General features: G+C 34.8%; 1 protein-coding gene across 6 annotated transcripts in view; it reads left to right on the top strand.

Annotated features, from left to right (window-relative positions):
• Positions 1 to 22,812, top strand: part of FAM227B (family with sequence similarity 227 member B) — a 213,057-nt gene that overhangs the window by 43,576 nt on the left and 146,669 nt on the right. For all 6 annotated transcript variants that reach the window (XM_040492648.1, XM_040492649.1, XM_040492647.1 and 3 more), the window contains 3 exons: positions 1,323 to 1,424; positions 6,165 to 6,291; positions 19,855 to 19,992. In XM_040492648.1, the coding sequence (XP_040348582.1) occupies positions 1,323 to 1,424; positions 6,165 to 6,291; positions 19,855 to 19,992 (367 nt within the window). The remainder of the gene's footprint in view (positions 1 to 1,322; positions 1,425 to 6,164; positions 6,292 to 19,854; positions 19,993 to 22,812) is intronic.

Raw genomic sequence — 22,812 nt, 5'->3', positions numbered from 1 at the left:
GTTGAGTACATAAAGATATACAGTTGTTATATTGTTGGATTGTCCCCTTTATTATGATACAGTATCCTTCTTTGTCTCTTGTTATAGCCTTTGTTTTAAAGTCTGTTTGTCCCATACTTAATTATGGGTACTCTTTCTTTTGACATCCGTTTGCATGATGTTTCTCTGTCCCTTCACTTTCAATCTGAAGGTGTTTTTAGGTCTAAAATGAGTCTCTTGTAAGCACCATAAACTACTTGCATAAACTACCATTTTTATGTTGCCTGTCTACACAGACTGCTGTCTCTTTAAGGGTGGCGACCCAGCTATCGCTTGCCCTCCTGGCTCACCCAGTGCTGAGTCAGATGACTTTTAAAGCTCCAGGCTCCAAGTACCACTGGTTTTATAAATTCACTGAATTCAGCCCCTCTACTTTCTAGTCAAATGCTATGGAGATTAGTCTTCCCTATGTGAGCTCTCTGGTGTAAAGGCCCATTTCTTTGCCCTCTCCAGACATGCAGCTCCCTCCCTCCTACAGGCAGCCTCCCTCCACCTTTCTGACTTTCCTAACCTTTTAGATGCAGATTCTTCTCTAAATTTAGTTGTGGAGTTTGTTCTGCCAGTCTTTGGATTGCTCTCTGGTCTATTGACTTGGATGCTGATGATATCTAGTTGTAAATGTGGATGGGGTGAGTTCAGGGCCCCCCTGCTCCTTCATCTTCCCAAGCTAATCCTATCAGGACTTCACTATAATATTGAAATTATTTTGTGTATACATTTCTTCCTTCTTACAACATACTGTGTCTTTAGTTTAGTATCATGTCCCAATTGTACTACTTCTGGCTGTGGCTGTCGCATCCTAGTAACTGCTTTAATTTTATGCTGAGTTACTGATAAAAATAGAGTTCAAGTGGTTATAGAACAAGATAATTTAAAACTCATTGATTGCCTCTGCATGCCAGCTTTAATGCAGGAACCTTTATTAACCTGTCAAATGTTTGTGTGCTCTCTGTGTGCCAGGCACTGTGCTGAGGCCTTGGAAAACAAAGTCAAACAAAACATGATCCTTGTCTTTATTTTACTATGCTATTTTAAGATATGTATTGTCAGATACATTTGGTAGATGAGGAAACTAGGACTAATTAGCCCAGGGTAAGGCAGCTAATGAATAACAGAGCCAGTATTCAAATTCAGGTTCGCATGATACCAAACCCATGCTTATTCCACTATAGCAACTGATCTGCCTCTTAAGAATAAATAAAATTATTGATATTATGCATACAAATCCAATTTTTAATTATAGTATTATTACTTTTAATTCCATACATTTTTTATTTTTTAAGCCTGACAGAGAAAATCAAGATTCCTTGTTTGAGAGAATTTCAGAAAGTTATGTGATGCTTTTCATGAGCATCCCTGCAAGTCGAAAGGATACATTCCTTCAGGTAAACATAGAAATTAACTGGTTATGCTAAGCATTTTTAGAGCAAATGAAATAAAAAAATAGTTATTTTATTCAAACATTTATTAGAAGTTATTTTGTTACTTTGAAAGGAAATTGCCTGAAGTAGAGTAAGTAATGGTCAAATATGAAAAGTTATGCTTCCCCCTCAGAATATTGTATTCCCTCGCCTAAAAGTCTTACAGAATCTCCTTAGTGTGGTACAGGTATTTTGTTTGCATATTGATAATGTGAAAACTGTTGACTTATCCTATATATATTTTTTATTTTTTTCTGTGTATCTATAAAATTAATCATTTTTCTTTTCCCTTATAATATATCTTTTGATCTGTTTAAGAGGACTTGAGAAGTTTATATTATGTGTAAGGGCTAAGCACTCGTTAAAGTAAACAAAAATGGACATAGTTATGAAGTTTTTGTTTTACTTTTCTGTCATTATAATAACTATTGAAAAGGATTGATTAAAAGGCTTTGTGTTCTTTTAATGTGAAATGAAAATGTGTAGGAATTTCATTAGATATTTTTAAATTTATTTTTTTTTAATTTTTAAATGTTTATTTTTGAGAGAAAGACAGAGACAGAGCGTGAGCTGGGGACCGGCAGAGAGAGAGGGAGACAGAGAATCCAAAACAGGCTCCGGGCTCCAAGCTCTGTCAGCACAGAGCCTGATGCTGGGCTCGAACTCACGAACTGTGAGATCATGACCTGGAGCCCACGTCAGACTCTTAACTGACTGAGCCATCCAGGCACGCCTGATATTTTTAAATTTAAACATCTAGCATTTCAAAGCAGAAGCCACATTCAAATACTTTCGTGTTGACATCTGTAAATCAGAAATACATTCATATTTTGAGTTGATAACTGTTTTTCTGGGTAAAGCAAACTTAAAAACAGTAAAATGTCTTTCACAATGGAAGTATAAACAAACTTAAACTGCCAAATATTTATGTTCAATCTTGACCTATCTTACTTACTCACAGTCATATACACGTAGTGTCATAAAAGGAAACCAGTAGCGCACTGGGAATAGGGAGACTTGGCTTCATGTCCAGAATCTGCTACTAATTACCTGGATGATCTTGGCAAAACATTTAGTCTCTCACTTCCACAGCTGAAAGAGGTTGATTAGAACCGCGATTCATAAATTGTTGTTTTGTGGAACAATAGTGTTCTGAAAGATGGACTAGGATTTTTCTCTCCTAATACTAAAATATTTTGTTCTTATTTGCATGTAAACGTTAGTTAATGGTTAGGATTCTTGGTAAATTGCCTAGAAATGACAAAAACAGCTCTTTCTCCTATCCATAATTTTCCACTTAGTCTATCTTTTGTGGTGAGTGAGCCTAGCCTACGTAACATGGTTTGATGAAATCAAGCCTGCTTTAACACCATGCTTTTGAGAAAAGGATAACTGGCCTATTTAATATGGACAAAGATAGTAGTGGCACCATTGCATATCCCCCATTCTCCAATGTCTAGACCTACAATTTTGGTCCAAATGTTCTCCCCTGGGGTTGATATGCCTTCTGACAGATCCTATATTTATAACCTTTCTCAAATCATGACTTGATTTTTTTCTGGGTCCCTATTTTCAGTAGCTTTTTCCAAGGAGAAATTAGAAGTTTTTATTCAAAATTCAAAGCCTCATTTGAGAACAAACAAGATGTACATCTTGGTGATTTGACCCCTTGACCTGGATTTGATCTTCTTTTAATGCTCCCTTTCTGCTTCTATGCTTGAGGCCACCTCCCTATACATCTATCTCCTCCAGAGCTGTTTAAGTAGAAGTAAAGCCTCAGCTCTTATTGACCAATTTCCATTATTTTTAACTCACTCAGATAAGTTAGGGTTTTGTTACTGCTTGCTCATCTGATTTATTTTACCTAACAGAGAGAAATTTATTAATATTTAGGAATCAAAAAGTCATCTTCATATTCCACTATTCAGTACAAATTAGCTTAATCTAAACATATTTAATGTGGCTTTACTTCTCTTTCTTCCAGGGTTATACAATGATAGACCTTCAGAAATTTTCCCAACACAATTTGACATTTGATCCTTAATCTCATGAAGATGAGATATTCACATAAAACTTTTAGTTCACCTTGTTCAACCTTTTAATTTTAATAGTCAGTATTACTTCTTATACCAAAATATAACATGTGATTATTTCTGATAGTAAAAAAAAATGTTCATGATTCACTCAATAAAATTAAACATACCAATATATTAAAGCATTCCCCCCAACCACCAAACAAAAATCATGGAATTCTTCAAAGAATATCATCATTTACCAGAAAGTTTCAGCACTCCTGGATTAGGTAACTGTGTTAGTTGCCTATTGTTACTCTAACAAATTATCAAAAATTTAGTGACTTTTCAAACAACAGAAATTCCTTGTCTGAGACTTGTAGAGTCCAGAAGTCCAAACCGAATCTCATAGGGCTAAAATTGAGGTATCAACAAGGCCAATTTCTTTCAGAGGCCCCAGAGGAGAATCCATTCCTTGTCTCTTCTAGCTTCTGCTGGCTGCCAGCAATCTTTGGCTTCTGGTCGCATCACTCTAACTTCTGTTTCTGCCATCACGTTGCCTTCTTCTCTTTTATAGTAAAATTTCCAGAGCCTCCCTCTTATAAGGACACTTGTGATTACACTTAAGGCACACTGGATAATCCAGTATGATCTCCCCACTTAAGATCTTTAGCTTCATGAAATCTGCAAAGCCCTTTTGTTGAATAAATTAACATTCCTATGTTCCAGAGATTAAGACAGTGACCTCCAAGGGACACTTAGATTCCAAAAGTTTACATTTAATATTAAGGGCTAAATGTGATTTTAAATACTTATTTGACTGCTGAATACAAGAATAATAAATTAAAATATTTTAATTTTTAAATATAAAACTATAGTAACTTTTATGTTTAGTCACTTCCTAAGAGAAATTTAGTAGTTTAGGGGTTCTAAGTCTAATAGAATAATACAGTACCATATATTTGTTGATATCTGATCATAGTTTTACTGTGTAAACAATATATAGTTATTACAACATATTAACTCACCTAAACAGATTTCAGTTATTTAAAAAAAGTTTGTTATTCTAGCCACACACACACACACACACACACACACACACACACAAAATGGTAATTATGTGACATGATGTAGGTATTAACTAATATTATGGTGGTGATCATATTGCAGTTTATAAGCGTATCAAATCAACATGCTGTATACCTTAAACTTACACTGGTTATATATAAATCATATTTTAATTAAAAAATACATAAATAGGGGCACCTGGGTGGTAAGATTGCGTGCTTGCTCAGAGAAGCAGTAACCACTTTGTTCATCCTATTAACATCTATGTTCTAAAACCACATCTTGTTAGGATTCTGTTATTGATATGGAAGTTTATGGGGGAGAGAGAAGATGACAAATTTAAAATACGTGTATATGGGGGCATCTGGGTGTCTCAGTTGGTTAAGCATCTGGCTCCAGCTCAGGTCATAATCTCGCACTTCTTGGGTTCAAGCCCTCCATCGGGTTCTGTGCGGACAGCTCAGAGCCTGGAGCTTGCTTTGGATTCTATGTCTCCCTCTCTCTCTCTTCCCCTCCCCAACTCATGCTCTGTCTCTCTCAAAAATAAGTAAACATTAGGGGCGCCTGGGTGGGGCAGTCGGTTAAGCGGCCGACTTCAGCCAGGTCACGATCTCGCGGTCCGGGAGTTCGAGCCCCGCGTCAGGCTCTGGGCTGATGGCTCAGAGCCTGGAGCCTGTTTCCGATTCTGTGTCTCCCTCTCTCTCTGCCCCTCCCCCGTTCATGCTCTGTCTCTCTCTGTCCCAAAAATAAATAAACGTTGAAAAAAAAAATAAACATTAAAAAAATAAAATAAAATAAAATTTAAAATATGTAAATATACTTTTTATTATAATGATCTACACATGTCACTTTCTAAAAGAGGATAACAATACCAAGGTTAAATGAAATAATAATCATCAAACTTTATCTTAAAATATGATAATTAAACCTTATCTTGTTAACTTCATCCTTTATCCAAATTAAATTTTCTAAAATGCTAACAAATAGCCAAATTGACTTTATTTTCAACGTTTTTATTTATTTTGGGACAGAGAGAGACAGAGCATGAACGGGGGAGGGGCAGAGAGAGAGGGAGACACAGAATGGGAAACAGGCTCCAGGCTCTGAGCCATCAGCCCAGATCCCGACGCGGGGCTCGAACTCACGGACCGCGAGATCGTGACCTGGCCGAAGTCGGACGCTTAACCGACTGCGCCACCCAGGCGCCCCTATTTTCAACTCTTCTTTGCTCATGTCCCTCAGTTAGAGGTACAAAGAAGTGAGGAGTGGCCAAAAGCAAGCTATAAGAAAAAAGGGACATAGGGTGCCTGGGTGGCTCAGTCAGTTAAGAGTCTGCCTTTTTATTTCAGCTCAGGTCATGATCTCATGGTTCATGGGTTCAAGCCCTGTGTCATGCTCTGTGTTGACAGTGTGTAGCCTGCTTGGAATTCTCTCTTTCTGCCCTTCCCCCTGGGTACACACTCTCTCTCTCAAAATAAATAAATTTTTTTTAATTAAAAGAATTAAATTTTTTAAAAAAAGATAAAAGGGACATACATATTTCACAACTTAATAATCATTTCTTTGGTAGCTGAGATAGGCTATATAAAATATGAAATTATTCTAATATGACTCTTTTTGATAGGTGTATCCTGATTGTTTGGCACAAGCTATCTATGCAACATTCCAGGAAGCATTTCCAGAATCCAGTAATATTTTTAATGATGAATTTAAAGAAGATCTAGGAAATAATATTTTTCTTTGGCTGTCAGGTATGAGTATATCATTTACATATCGATCATTATTTTGATACCTAAAACTTTTAGATTACAGTATCTTGTCAAAAAATTAGTAGTTCTTTGCTTTACAAAACATGTCATATTAATGCCTATATTTTAAAAAAGAATGATTATTTTCTTTGAAAGTTTTGCTATATCAAAACCTGTTATTAACATTAGAAGCCAAATCATTTTATTGTCAATGGGATTGTTATAGAAAATTGAATTTCCATAGAAATAAAGCTATATATATTTTATATTTAGAAAGTAAATATTTTAGGCTGCTTTGGAACATTGTAGACATTTTTATGGCAAATAGTATTGGGTAAATTCTAGAGCTAACTTAGTTCCTTGCGGAAATATAATCAATGATTAATCAAGAAAAAGGTTTCTTTTTGAATCATGGTATATGTGTAAGTGGGAGTGATAGGACTGAAAGGCTGAAGGAAATTAAAATCTATCCTAGAGCATTTTGCTAGAGATTTAGGCAACTGAGTGTAAAACTAAGGTATAATTTCATGTTCCGGGAGTGACCTCCTCAATATTTTTTTTATAATACTGCTTCACTCTTATGGACTACCAGAAGCTATTGACTATTTTTAAATTGTTCTTATAAATCTTTTGATACAAATTTTGACAGATTTTTTTTAAAACTGTTTTGCACCAATTCTTAGTAACCAAACCATTTCTGAAAGAAAATGTTATTGGGGTACCTGGGTGGCTCAGTCAGTTAAGTGTCTGACTTTGGCTCAGGTTATGATCTCATGTTTCATGAGTTCAAGCCCCATGTCTGTCTTCAGAATTAGGTCATGATCTTGCTGGTCAGAGTTCGAGCCCCATGTTGGGCTCTGTGTTGACAGCTCGGAACCTGGAGCCTGTTTCAGATTCCGTATCTCCCTCTCTCTCTCAAAAATAAATAAAACATTAAAAAAAAGAAAATGTTATATATTTTAAGGAGGGCGCCTTTGAGAGGTAAAGACTAGAAAGCAGCACTTAGAAACCACCCTCCCCTTCAATCAACACACACAGACCAGAGCCTCCCAATTATAGAGATAAATACAATGAATTCTAATATAAGAAATTAAAAGGGAATGGACACAGCATTCATACCAACATTCTATAAGAAAAAATTGTGATGAAGAACAGAACAACTTTCTTGCTAACCTATTCTACTATATTGTGTCCCCCCAAAATTCATACATTGAAGTCCTAACCCCCAGTACACCTCAGAATGTGGTTGTATTTCAGTATAGGACCTTTAAAGAGGTAATTAGGTTAAATGAGATAATTTCAGTGAGCTCTAATCCAACAAGACTGGTGTCCTTTGAGTAGGGAGACACCAGGGATGTGGATTCACAGAGAAAAGGCCATGTGAGGACACAACAAGAAGTTAGCCATCTGTAAGCCAAGAGAAGAGACCTCATGAGAAATCAGACCTGCTTGCACCCTGATCGTGGACATCCAGCCTCCAGAACTGTGATACATTTCTGTTGTTTAAGTCCTCTGGTCTTTAGCATTTTTGTTATGGCAGCACTAGCAAACTAATACAGATTTTTAAAATTAACTAGAAAAAAGTTGACAAAAACAGATGAAAATTTTTACCCAGCAATTAAAAACTGGAACAGATGAAATCAAAGGCATCAAAATTGGTGAAGATGAAGTCAGGCTGTCACTTTTTACAGATGACATGATACTCTACATGCAAAACTCCACAGACTCCACCAAAAAGTCTGCTAGAACTGATACATGAATTCAGCAAAGTCGCAGGATACAAAATCAATGTACAGAAATCAGTTGCATTCTTATACACTAATAATGAAGCAACAAAAAGACAAATAAAGAAACTGATCCCATTCACAATTGCACCAAGAAGCATAAAACACCTAGGGGTAAACCTAACCAAAGATGTAAAAGATCTGTATGCTGAAAACTATAGAAAGCTCATGAAGGAAATTGAAGACGACACAAAGAAATGGAAAAACATTCCGTGCTCATGGATTGGAAGAATAAATATTGTTAAAATGTCAATACTACCCAAAGCAATCTACACATTCAATGCAATCCCAATCAAAATTGCACCAGCATTCTTCTCGAAGCTAGAACAAGCAATCCTAAAATTTGTATGGAACCACAAAAGACTCTGAATAGCCAAAGTAATATTGAAGAAGAAAACCAAAGCGGGAGGCATCACAATCCCAGACTTTAGCCTCTACTACAAAGCTGTAATTATCAAGATAGTATGGTATTGGCACAAAAACAGACACAGACCAATGGAATAGAATAGAGACTCCAGAATTGGACCCACAAAAGTATGGCCAACTAATTTTTGACAAAGCAGGAAAGAATATCCAATGGAAAAAAGACAGTCTCTTTAACAAATGGTGCTGGGAGAACTGGACAGCAACATGCAGAAGGATGAAACTAGACCACTTTCTTACACCATTCACAAAAACAAACTCAAAATGGATAAAGGACCTGAATGTGAGACAGGAAACCATCAAAACCCTAGATAAGAAAGCAGGAAAAAACCTCTCTGACTTCAACCGCAGCAATTTCTTACTCGACACATCTCCAAAGGCAAGGGAATTAAAAGCAAAAATGAACTACTGGGACCTCATGAAGATAAAAAGCTTCTGCACTGCAAAGGAAACAATCAACAAAACTAAAAGGCAACAGACAGAATGGGAAAAGATATTAGCAAATGACATATTGGACAAAGGGCTAGTATCCAAAATCTATAAAGAGTTCACCAAACTCCACACCTGAAAAACAAATAATCCAGTGAAGAAATGGGCAGAAGACATGAATAGACACTTTTCTAAAGAAGACATCCACATGGCCAACAGGCACATGAAAAGATGCTCAACGTTGCTCCTCATCTGGGAAATACAAATCAAAACCACACTGAGATACTACCTCACATTGTTAAGAGTGACTAAAATGAACAATTCAGGAGTATATAGATGCTGGAGAGGATGTGGAGATACGGGAACCCTCTTGCACTGTTGGTGGGAGTGCAAACTGGTGCAGCTGCTCTGGAAAACACTGTGGAGGTTCCTTGAAAAATTGGAAATAGATCTACCCTATGACCCAGCAGTAGCACTGCTAGGAATTTACCCAAGGGATACAGGAGTGCTGATGCATAGGGGCACTTGTGCCCCAATGTTTATAGCAGCACTTTCAACAATAGCCAAATTATGGAAAGAGCCTAAATGTCTATCAACTGACAAATGGATAAAGAAGATGTGGTTTATATATACAATGGAATACTACTTGGCAATGAGAAAGAATTAAATCTGGTCATTTGTAGCAACGTGGATGGAACTGGAGAGTATTATGCTAAGTCAAATAAGTCAGGCAGAGAAAGACAGATACGATATGTTTTCACTCATATGTGGATCCTGAGAAACTTAACAGAAGACCAGGGTGGAGGGGAGGGGGAAAATAAGTTACAGAGAGGGAAGGAGGCAAACCACAAGAGATTCTTAAATACTGAGAACAAACTGAGGGTTGGTGGGGGTGGGAAAGAGGGGAAAGTGGGTGATGGGCATTGAGGGCACCTGTTGGGATGAGCACAGGGTGTTGTATGGGAACCAATTTGACAATAAATTATATATATATATATATATATATATATATATATATATATAATTTATATATATATAATATATATATTATATATATATAATGTGCATATATAATATGTATATAATATATATAAAGAAAAAAGAAATATTCTAAACAAAAATAATTAAAAAATTAAAAATGGAACAGAGCAGATAAAAGTTATAATCCTAACATTCTAAGAAAAATTTCTAAGAAATAATGAAAGAATCATAGTTGGGAGAATACAAATTGGAAATGTAAGTCCATGGAACACACATATATATACATGGAATTACCATGTGAATCAAAATACAGAATATGGGTGCCTGGGTGGCTCAGTTGGTTATGATTCTTGATTTCAGCTCAGATCATGATCTCACGGGTTTGTGAGCTTGAGTTCCACATTGGGTTCTGTGCTGACAGCAGGGAGCCTGCTTGGTATTCTCTCCCTCCCTCTCTCTCTCCCCTCCCCCACTAGCATGCATGCTCTCTCTCTCTCTCAAAGTAAATAAATAAACTTAAAAAAAATATAGAACATATCCAGCATGTTGCATAGATAGTGCCTTTTAATGGCAAAGTCTTTTGTGTTTATACTTAGTTATTAATGTTTACTTTTTTGCTTTAAGTAAAATACTAAAGCTTATATCATAGAGTTTGGAATTTATTGAGCTGTTCTTGTTACATAATAATACATAGCAAAATATTACAAATGGTACCTACTGGCTTAATAACAAATATATGTTCTCTATTTGTTGGAAATGAAATTCTATATGTTCATGTGTGGTTGCCTTGACTAGTCTACACGTGTGTTTCTATAGGATTTTATTTGTATTTACAGTAGTTTTAATAGGTGTTATATCTTTACTCAATTAAAAATCCCTTTTCTCCTATAAAAATATATGAGTTCACAAAAGAAAAAACTTATTTTTGTCTAACATAAATCTTCACCTGATATAGTTTAGATACATCTTTTACTCTTAAGTTTACAGTGCATAATTTTTAGGTATTTTAGCTACCAGTAATCTAACACTGAATCAATTTTATAGACATATAAAATTAGATTTGTTCTAGTCTTTAATGATAGTTCTCTTATAGAGGCAAACATATTGATTTGACTTCCACCCAGTATTATCTAAAAAAATTAATATTATGGAAAGAATCCTTTTACTCCTGCCATGACCATGCAAGATTCTGTAGATAAAGTTTTAGGATCATTGTCATCTTAACTTTCTTGAATCATCCAAGTCATGAACAAGGCATATTTCCCTTTTGTTTAGGAGTTTGTTAATTTACCTCAGTATATTTTCTGTTTTCAGCATGTAGATCTTATATGTATTATTTTTCCTAGGCATTTGGTGTTTACTGAGTGTTACTAAAAATACTTTAAATTTCACTTTCCAATTTTTGCTAATGTATTATAATTTGCTTTTTAATTTGTATTCACTAATTAGCAAAATTCAAACAGCTTATCTGTACATACTTTAGGGTTTTCTACATACAAAATCTTATCCTCTGCAAAAAAAAATATATTTCTTCCAATGATTTCATTTCATTTTTTTTTGTATTATGCTGAATACAACTTTATAAATTCCAAAGGTACTTCACACCTGTCAGAATGACTAAAATCAACAACAGGTGTTGGCAGATGTGGAGAAAGTGGAACCCTTTTGCACCGTTGGTGAGAATGAAAACTGTGCAGCCACTGTGGAAAACAGAATGGACATTCTTCAAAAAGTTACAAATAGAACTATCCTATAATCCAGCAACTGCCCAACTAGGTATTTGCCCAAAGAATACAAAAATACTAATTCAAAAGGATACGTGCAAATACAATAGCCAAATTATGAAATAGCCCAAGTATCCATTGACGGATGAATGGATAAGGAAGAAGTAGAATAATGCAAATGGGTAGAGCCACTCTGGAAAACAATATGGAGGTTCCTTAAAAAAATTAAAAATATAACTACCCTATGACCCAGCAATCGCACTACTAGGAATTTATTCAAAGGATACAGGAGTGTTGATTCATAGGGGCACATGTACCCCAATGTTTACAGCAATGCTATCAATAGTAGCCAAACTATGGAAAGAGCCCAAATGTCCATCAACTGATGAATGGATAAAGAAGATGTGGTTTATGTATACAATGGAAAACTACTCGGCAATGAGAAAGAATTAAATCTTGCCATTTGCAACAACGTGGATGGAACTGGAGGGTATTATACTAAGTGAAATAAGTTAGTCAGAGAAAGATATCATATGTTTTCACTCATATGTGGGATTTGAGAAACTTGACAGAAGACCATGGGGGAAGGGAAGGGGGAAAAATAGTTTCAAACAGAGAGGGAGGGAGACAAACCATAATAGACTCTTAAATACAGAGAAAAAACTGAGGGTTAATGGGTAGGGGGCAGGGGAAGGTGGGGAAAATGGGTGATGGGCATTGAGGAGGGCACTTGTTGGGATGAGCACTGGGTGTTGTATGTAAGTGATGAGTCATGAGAATATACTCCCAAAGCCAAGAGCACACTGTATACACTGTATGTTAGCTAACTTGACAATATATTTAAAAAAAAAATAAGGAAAAAGTGGTAAATACATACAGTGGAATACTACTCAGCCATAAAAAAGAAAGAAATCTTGCCATTTCCAGCAATATGGATAGAGCTAGAGAATATAATGCTAAGTAAAAGAAGTCAGTCAGAGACAGATACCATATTATTTCACTCCTATGTGGAACTTAGGAAACAAAACAAATGAGAAAAGGGAAAAAAGAGAGAGGGAGAGGGGCAAACCAAAAAACAGACTCTTAACTATGAGAACTAACTGATAGTTACCAGGAGAGAGGTGGATGGAGGGATGGGTGAAATAGGTAATGGGAATTAAGGAGTGCACTTGTTGCGGTGAACACTGGGTAACATATGGAAGTGTTAAATCTCTCTATTGTACACCTGAAATTAATATTATGCTATATGTTAACTAACTGGAATTAAAATAAAAACTTAAAAGAAAATCAAACCTACATTTTCTTAACATAAAAGGCTGACATGCTGTTGGGAATTTAAGTTAGTACAACTATCTTGTATAGCTGCCAATATCCACTAAAACTGAACACATACAGACCTTCAACCTGGCATATCTATTATTCCCAGGCACATTCCTTACAGAAATTTTCATGTTTCTACACACCAGAAGTACAAAATGTTTATAACAGCACTGTTTATATGATAATAAAAACAAACTGTTCAAATTCCCACCAATAATATAAAGTTTAAATAAATTATGGAATATTCGTGTAGTGAATACTACCCGCAATGAGAATGAACAAACTACAATTATATGCAACAGTGTGAACAAATCATACAAACATGTTTGAGAGGGAAAGAAGCCAGACACAAAAGAGTAGATCCTGTATGAGTCTACTGAGATAAAATTCAACATTTGGCAAAACTAATCTATACTGTTAAGAGTTAATATAATAGTTGTCCTTGGAAATGAAAGACTAGAAAGGAGAGCTCCTGGAGTACTGAATATTCGATTTCTGGCTGTTGATGACATGAGTACCATGTAGTAAATTCTGAAAATTCATTGAGCTGATTTGTTCTTTTTTTGAATGTTTATATACATTGGTAAAAAGTTATATTGAAAACAAATAGTAGTAGTTGCACAAGAGTCTCTATGATTTATTTAATCATGAATATGTTTTTAAGGATTTGTCTCACATTGCTTTTTCTCACATTGAATATCCATCAGGAGTCCATTCAACTTTTACTAAGTTTTTAATCTCTCATTTGTGACTATTTTCCATTGCCTAGAGCACTTGTTGAAAGAATTTTATAAGACATGTTTTTCTTATTTCTTTATTGAAGAAAGGTTTATACCATAGATCTAAAATGCCAAATTCAGTATTCTCCTCCTTAATGTATCAAAAATTCCAGAAGTAATCACTTTTTTTGGTAATAAAGTAATTACCTCTATTAGGTAATAACTTCATTTACCTATCTTTACCTTATATAATCAATTCCATTACTTACATTATAAGTTGGGCTTTCATTTTGGTTGGCTTTCATTTTAACAAACAAAATTTTTATTACCAGAGTTCCTTGTACACAATAAGAAAACAGAGCACCAGGAACTGTATTAGTTTCCTATTGCTGCTGTAACAAAATTACCACTTAGCAATTTAAAACAACACACTGTATTATCTTAAAGTTCTGGAAGTCAGAAATCCAAAATGAGTCTCACGAGGCTAAAATCAAGATGTTGGCAGAGCTGTTTCTTCTACAGGTTTTGTGGAATAATTTATTTTTTTGCAGCTTTTAGAAGCTGTGTACATTCTTTGCCTTGAGTCCCTCTTCCATCTTAAAAGCAAGCAATGCCTACTCAGTTTAAGATAGTGCTAAAAGAAAACAAACAAACAGACAAACAAACAAAAAACTACCCAGCAAAGGTGTCCATCAAAAGTGAGGGTGAGATAAAGATTTTCTCTAACAAAAGCTAATGGAGTTCATCAGAACTGCCTTACAAGAAACACTGAAGGGGGTTCTTCAAGCTGAAATAAAAGGACACTAATTGATAACAAAAAAAAATCATGTAAAAATATACAACCCACGGGCAAAGGTAATCATACAGTTAGATTCAGAATATTCTAATACTGTAATATGGTGATGTGTTAACCACTTAATTCTAGTATAAAAGTTAAAAGACGAAAATATTGGGGTGCCTGGGTGGCACAGTTGGCTGTGTCCAACTCTTGATTTTGGCTCAGGTCATGATCTCACAGTTTTTGAGTTCAAGTTCCACATTAGGCTCTGTGCTGACAGTGTGGAGCCTGCTTGGGATTCTCTGTCTCCCTCTCACTCTCTCTGCCCCTCTCCCACTTGCTCTCTATCTCTCTCTGTCAAAATAAATAAATAAACATTTAAAAAAAGACAAAAATATTAAAAATAGTTATAGCTACAATAATTTCTTCATGGATACACAGTATAAAAGGATGTAAACAGTCACACCAGAAAACATAAAAGAGGGGTAGTAAAAGAGTAGTTTTTGAATGTGATTGAAGTGAAATTATTAGCATAAAAGACTGTTATATGTTTTATGTAAGCCTCACAGTAAAAACAAAACAACACCCACAGCAAATTCACAAAAGATAAAGAGAAGGCAATCAAAGTAAGACATTATGGAAAATCATCAATTCACAAAGGAAGGCAGCAAGAGAGGAAGAAAGGAACAAAGGAGCCACAAAACTACCATAAAACAATTAATAAGATGTCATCAGTAAGTCCTTACCTATCTATAATTACTATAGCTATAAATGGATTGGATTCGCCAATCAACACACATAGAGTAGATGGGTGGATACAAAACAACAACCAACATTATGCTGCCTACAAGAGACTCACTTCAGCTTTAAGGACACACATTGACTCAAAGTGAAGGAATGGAAAAGATATTTCATGCAAGTGGAAATAAATGAGAGCAGGGATAGCTATAATTGTATCACACAAAATATACTGTAAGTCAAAATGATAACAAGAGACAAAGAAGGTCATTATGTAATAAAGGGGCAATTCAAGATATAACATCAGAACATCTAAATATATTAGGCAGATATTAACACATCTGAAGTGAGGAGACAATGATTCAAAATAGTAGGGGACTTCAATATGCCACTTTCAACAATGGATAAATCACTCAGACAGAAAATGAAGGGCACTTTGAACTTGAACCATATTTTAGACCAAATGGACCTAACGGACATTTATCACCAGCAGGATCACCATGCAGCATCACCAGCAGAATTAACATGGAACATTTTCCACGTTAGATCATATGTTAGGGCTCAAAACTAGTACTAATAAATTTAATAAGATTAAAATCATACCAAGTATCTTTCTTAACCACATGTAGTATAAAACTAGAAATAAATAACAGGAGGAAAGTTGGAACTCACAGATATGCACAAATCAAACAACATACTCCTGAACAACCAGTGGGTCAAAGAATAAATCAAAAGAAAATTAAAAATATCTTGAAAAAAATGAAAATGGAAATACAACATATCCAAATCTATAGGATGCTGGCAAAGCAGTCTTAAGAAGGAAGTTTATAGTAATAACTACCTGCATTAAGAAAAAAGATTTCAAATAGACAACCTAACTTTACACCTCAAGGAACTGGAAAAAAGAAGGACAACCTAACCCCCAAGTTAGCAGAAGGAAGGAAAAAAGAAAGATTAGAGCATAAGTAAATGAAATGGAGACCAGAAAGACAATAGAAAAAAAAAATCAATGAAACTAAGAGCTGGTTTTTTGGAAAACATAAAATTGACAAACCTTTAGCTACACTAAGAAAAAAAAGATTCAAATAAATAAACATGAAAGAGGAAATATCACAACTGATAGCATAGAAATATAAAGCATCCTAAGAGACCACTATGATCAATTATATAGCAAAAATTTTGGACAACCTAGAAAAAATAGATAAATTTGTAGAAACATAAAATTTATCAAGACTGAATCGTAAGAAAAAAAAAAATCTGAACAGACCAGTAATAGTATTAAAAACTTCCCAAGAAAATATAGTCCAGGACCATATGGTTCCATTGGTGATTGTACCAAACATTTAAATAAAAATGAATGCTAATCCTTCTTAAACTCTTCCAAAAAACTGAAGAGGAGGGAACACTCCCAAACTCATTGTATGAGGCCATCATCACGCTGATACTAAAGGCGGATAAGAAAACTACAGACCAGTATCCCTAATGAATATAGATGCAAAAATTCTCAATAAAATATTAGAAATCCAATTCAACAGCACATTAAAAGGATCATTATACCATGATCAAGCAGGATTTATCTCTGGGATGCAGGATGATTCAACATATGCAAATCAAATGTTATGCACCACGTTAATAAAATGAAGGAGTAAAACCATATGATCATCTTAATAGATATAGAAAAAGCATTTGACAAATTATATCTTTTCATAATAAGAACACTGAACACATTGGGTATAGAGGAACATACATCAACACAGTAAAATCCATGTATGACAAACCTAGAGCTAACATATTTAATGGTGAAAGACTGAAAAGCTTTTCCTCTAAGATCAGGAACAAGAGAAAGGTACCCATTCTTACCACTCCTATTTGACTTAGTATTGGAAGTCCTAGCGAGAGCAATCAGGCAAAAAGGAAAAAGCCATGTAAAAGGCATCCAAAAGGAAAAGATAGAAGTAAATTCTATTCTTTGGAGATGACATACTCCTACGTACTTCATTTTACTGTGCTTCACAGATACTGTATTTTTTACCAATTGAAGTTCTGTGGCAACCCTGCATCAAGCAAGTCTATCAGTGCCATTTTCCCATTAGCATTTGCTCACTTCATGTCTCTGAGAATTTGGTAATTCTCACAATATTTCAAACTTTCTCATTATTACTATATTTGGCATGGTGACCTCTGATTAGTGATTACAACTTGCTGAAAGTTCAGATGACAGCATTTTTTAATCAAAGTATGTACATTATTTTAGACATAATGCTATTAGCACACTTAATAGACTACAGTGTAGTATAAACATAACGTTTATATGCACTGGGAAACCAAAACATTCATTTGACTTTATTGTGATATTCGCTTTGTTGCAGTGGTCTGGACATGAGCCTTCAGTAGCTCTGAGTTACACCTGTATATAGAAAACCATCAAGATTCCACAAAAACAAACAAAAACAAAAAAACAAAACACACACTCACAAAAAAAAGACAAAAAAACCCCAAAAAACTGTTAGAACCTAATCAGTGAATTCAGCAAAGTTGCAGGCTACAAAACACTATACAAAATCAGTTGCATTCCTCTATACTAACAACAAAATATCTGACAAAGTAATAAAACAATCTCGTTTGCAATAGCATTAATAACAATAAAATACTTACAAATGAATTTAATCAAGAAGATCAAATATCTGTATACTGAAAACTACAAGATTTTGATGAAAGAAAAAGACACAAACAAATGGAAAGATATCCTTTATACATGGATTGAAAGAATTAATTTTGTTAAAACGTGCATGCTACCCAAAAACGTCTATAGACTCAGTGTTATCAGGTTCTTATCAAAATTCCAATGGCATTCTTTGCAGAAATAGAAAAAAGAATCTTAAAATTTGTATCTAGAACCTGGATAGCCAAAGCTACCTTGAGAAAGAACAAAGCTAGAGGCATCATACTTCCTGAGTTCAAATTATACTACAAAGCTCCAGTAATCAAAATGATACTGGCATAAAAATAGACACATACGCCCATAGAATAGAATTAAGAGCCCAGAAATAAACCCTCACAAATACAGTCAACTAATACTCAATACTTACTCTCTTCCGTAAATGATGATAAACTGGATAACCACATGTAAAAGAATGAAATTGGACTTCTATTTTATACCACTCACAAAAATTAACTCAAAGTGGGTTAAAGATTTAAAATAAGAACTAAACTATAAAACTTCTATAAGAAAACATGGGGGGAGGGGCACCTGTGTGGCTTAGTCGGTTGAGCATCTAGCTATTGATTTCAGTTCATATCATAGTATCATGGGATAGAGCCCCGTGTTGGGTTCCACACTAAGCATGGAGCCTGCTTAAGAGTCTCTCTCTCTCTCTCTCTCTCTCTCTCTCTCTCTCTCCCGCACCCCCTCTGCCCCTCTCCCCTGCTCATGCACTCTCTCTTTCTCAAATAAATAAACATTAAAAAAAAAAAAAGAATTAAAAGAAGGCTTAAAAATAGTCTTCTATTTTTATTCATATATTTATCATTCCTGGAACCCTTATTACTCTGTGTCTGGACTGGCCCCAGTGTTTCCATGTGTGGCCCCCATGACATGGCATGCCCCCTCCTCTTGGGAACTATGAGTAATAAACTATCTTTTCAATGCCAATCATTTTCTGATCTGTTAGCCTTACTGCACCTCCAATTTTCTATTAATACACTATATTTTAAAACATAGACAATCTATCAAGAAGCATCTAAGTGAATTAAACTGAAGTCTTCTGCATATTTTGTCTAGGGGCAAAAAATGTGAAATAAGTGATAACTGAATCTAAAACACCTAGAAAATTTAAATTTGACAGCCAAATATAGCAAGTAATACTCATTGCACAACACTACTGAAAAAATATTGGCTATATTTAGAAGTATATCAATGTATAATAATATTGATAATAGTATTAGCTGATTGGAACTGAGTATTAACTCTTCAAACAACCATATGAAGTACACCAAGGAATTTATATTGTTCTCATTTTTATTGCTGGGCATTTTAGTGTTCAGTGTGACTAAATGAATTATTCAACCATACACAGCTTTTGGAACAAAAGTAGGACTTTTAAAACTTATTTTTCTTACTTTTTAGATATTACAATTTATTCATAAATATTATTTTAAAATATTCAGGAGATACAGATAAGGCATAATAATAATAGTCACCTATACTCAGAAGCACTAATGTTAACTTTTAAGCTACAGACACACATCCTAAGAGGTAAAATTGTTCTTCACAAAAAACATATATAAATGCCTTTGTATGTTAACAAATATTTAAAGATAACTTTTAGCAGATACCTCATAATCCATTGTATGGATGTATTCTTGTTGTATATTTAGGTCCTTTCCAACTTTTTGCAATAATTAACTTCCTCTTATGTCCATCATTGAATTTAGCTTATGTCTATTAATCAGAAGATGATACTGAGTTTTACCTCTTTTCTAATTCACTATTTTATGTAATAAGACATTAATATTTCTCTTAGAGTTTCCCTTATATGAAACTTGAGACTGACAGTTTTTACAGGATTGTTATGAGGATGAAATGTGTAATACATGAAAATGCTTTGACAAATTGAAAGATATTTTCAAATGCTAATTTCCTTGACTAAATGTACATTTTATAATAACAGGTTTAAAACCTCCAAAAGGCTTTTGGACCCACTGGAAACTCAAAGAACTCTCCACAACAACCATACATGGTACTAAGAAAGCACCTTCAAAATCTTTAAAGGACAGAATTGAAAGGAGTCAAGAACGCATAACGGCTGGTAAGTAAACTTATTGTCAACTGTAGGATAAATAGCCAAAATCCAGTATATTAAGTTATTTATTTATAATAACTTCCTTATGATTTATTCTTTGGTGAGGGTTTCAAATTAACATTCGCTTTGTAGATTAGTGTTACAGTAGTTTGAATATTGCTTTATGTTTTAGTTTTTCATTGTAAAAGTGGTATGTGCTTAAGTTCTCCCATTTGCCTGTTACTGTATTCTTTTTTTTTTTTTTAATTTTTTTTTTCAACATTTTTTATTTATTTTTGGGACAGAGAGAGACAGAGCATGAACGGGGGAGGGGCAGAGAGAGAGGGAGACACAGAATCGGAAACAGGCTCCAGGCTCCGAGCCATCAGCCCAGAGCCTGACGCGGGGCTCGAACTCACGGACCGCGAGATCGTGACCTGGCTGAAGTCGGACGCTTAACCGACTGCGCCTGCGCCACCCAGGCGCCCCCTGTTACTGTATTCTTATATTGATCTTCTATCTTACAATCTCATTACTTCTAGTAACCTTTTTATAGATTTCTCAGGATTTTCTTTATGGAAAATCATGTTATCTGAGAATAAAGAGCATTTTACGTCTTCATTTCCAATCTATATGCCTTTATTCATTTTACTTGCCCAGGTCTAGGACCTCTAAGAAAATGTTAACTAAAAGTGGTGAGAGTGGACATCCTTGCCTCACTCCTGATTTTAGAGGAGGAATGTTAGGTTATTTGCCTTTAAATAAATTTTGGCTGCCAGTTTTTATAGAAGGCTTTATCAGGTGGAGGTAGTTTCATAGATGTAAGATCTTCATGAATGCTTTTTAGCATCTACTGAGATGAGCCTATTTTTTTTTTCTATTTTAGTCTTTTAATATAGTGAATTACATGGATTGATTTTCAAATGTTAACCCAACCCCTAATCCCTGGGGTAAATCCCATTTGGCCATTGTGTATTAACTTATTCATGTACTACTGGATTTAATTTGCTAAAATTTTGTTTTATTTTCCTATACTATCCTGTCTCATTTTAGTAATAAGTATAATGTTCCCTCCTCTTCTCTTTTCTAAAAGAGTTAGTATAAAACTGATATTTATTCTTCTTTCAGTATTTGGTAGAATTCTCCAGTGAAGCCACCCAAGCCTAGAATTTTTTTGTGTGGGAAAGTTTTTGACAACAAATTCAGTCTCCAATAGATGTAGGGCTATTCAATTTACCAGTTCATTCTTAAATAAACTTAGTTGTTTTGTGTGAAATTTTATTTTAAATATTTTTCAGGTTTTTTTATTCTTGGATGTAATCCAGTTACTTAGAAATATTTTGATCCATTTGAGCTTTGCTTTTAAGCTTCATTAGGTGGAACCAGAGAAGTCTTTTGTCTAGGACTAACTTGCTTCCCCTGCTGAAGCAATACCCTTCTAAGTATTCTACCCTTGGTCTGTGTGTAGGAGGTTTCCCATCTGACTGTCTAGAACATGAGCTGTGTGTGAGCCGCAAGAATGTTCTCCCTGCTCTTTCCCTTGGGTAGCTCTTTACCAACCTCAGGCAAAGATTCAAGGGTAATCCTCTGAAGATCTTCAGAATGCTCTCTGTGTGAATCTGTCTCCTCCAAATTATGCTGACCTATGAACTTTAGCTTGCCTTGGCCTTCCAGAATGCTAAATTTATTTTCTCAACTCAGTGAGACTAGTGGATTCTGTTTTTTGATTCTAACTCCTTACAGTGTCGGGAGGAGACAGTTGAAGGGCTCCCTTGTTTGTTTCTCTTTTCTTGAGGATTACTGGCCTGTGCTATCTATTGTCTAACACACGAAAACCATTGTTTCATAGACTTTGTCCAAATTTTTAATTGTTTAAGAAAGAAGAGTAAATCCAGTCCTTGTTATTCTATAATAGTTAGAAGTGGAAGAAATTATATATTTTTTTAAAGAATTAAAAGAAGACTGGGGTCCCTGGGTGGCTCAGTCAGTTCAGTGTTAGACTTCAGCTCAGGTCATGATCTTGTTTGAGCCCTGCATTGGACTTCATGCTGACAGCTCAGAGCCAAGAGCCTGCTTTGGATTCTATGTCTCCCTCTCTCTCTCTGCCCCTCCCCCACTCACACTCTGTCTCTCTCTCTCTCTCTCTCTCTCTCAAAATTAAATAAACATTAAAAAAAATTAATACAAACCAACCAACCAACAGAAACTGACAGCACAGAGCCTGCTTTTGGATTCTGTGTCTCCTTCTCTGTACTTACCCTACTCACTCTCTCTCTCTCTCTCAAAATAAATAAACATTAAAAAAAAAGAATTAAAAGAAGACTTAAAAATAGTATTCTATTTTTATTCATATATTTATCATTCCTGGAACTTCATTCCTTGCCTTAAATTTGAGGTTTCCTCATGGTGTTATCTCTCATAGTTCAATTCTGCTAACAATGAATTTCCTTGTTTATTTATCTTAAAATAATGTTCATTTTGCCTTTGTTTTTAAAGGATATTTTTGCAGGGTATAGAATTCTGAGTTCTTTTTTTGTTTTTTGTCTGTTAGCAAGATATTGTTCCATTGTGTTCTCATTTGTATTATTTCCCTTTGTGTTCATCCTGCTTGGGCTCATTAAGTTTCTTAAACTCATGGTTTGATGTTTTCACCAAATTTGGGAAATTTTTGCCATTATGTTTTCAAATTTGTTCTATTTCTTTCCTCTGGGATTCCCAATTTAGCATGTACTATATTACTTAATGTTATCCACAGTTTATTGGGACTTTGTTGTGGGTTTTTTTCAATCTTGTTTTATAGATTTCATAATTTCTATATTTTTCATTTTACATTCACATGCTTTTTCC

Source organism: Herpailurus yagouaroundi, unplaced genomic scaffold (assembly GCF_014898765.1).
Source record: "Herpailurus yagouaroundi ecotype Mexico unplaced genomic scaffold, PumYag 184, whole genome shotgun sequence".
Taxonomy (NCBI): domain Eukaryota; kingdom Metazoa; phylum Chordata; class Mammalia; order Carnivora; family Felidae; genus Herpailurus; species Herpailurus yagouaroundi.
The sequence above is the reverse complement of the archived record's forward strand: the minus strand, read 5'-3'. Positions and strand labels throughout refer to the sequence as shown.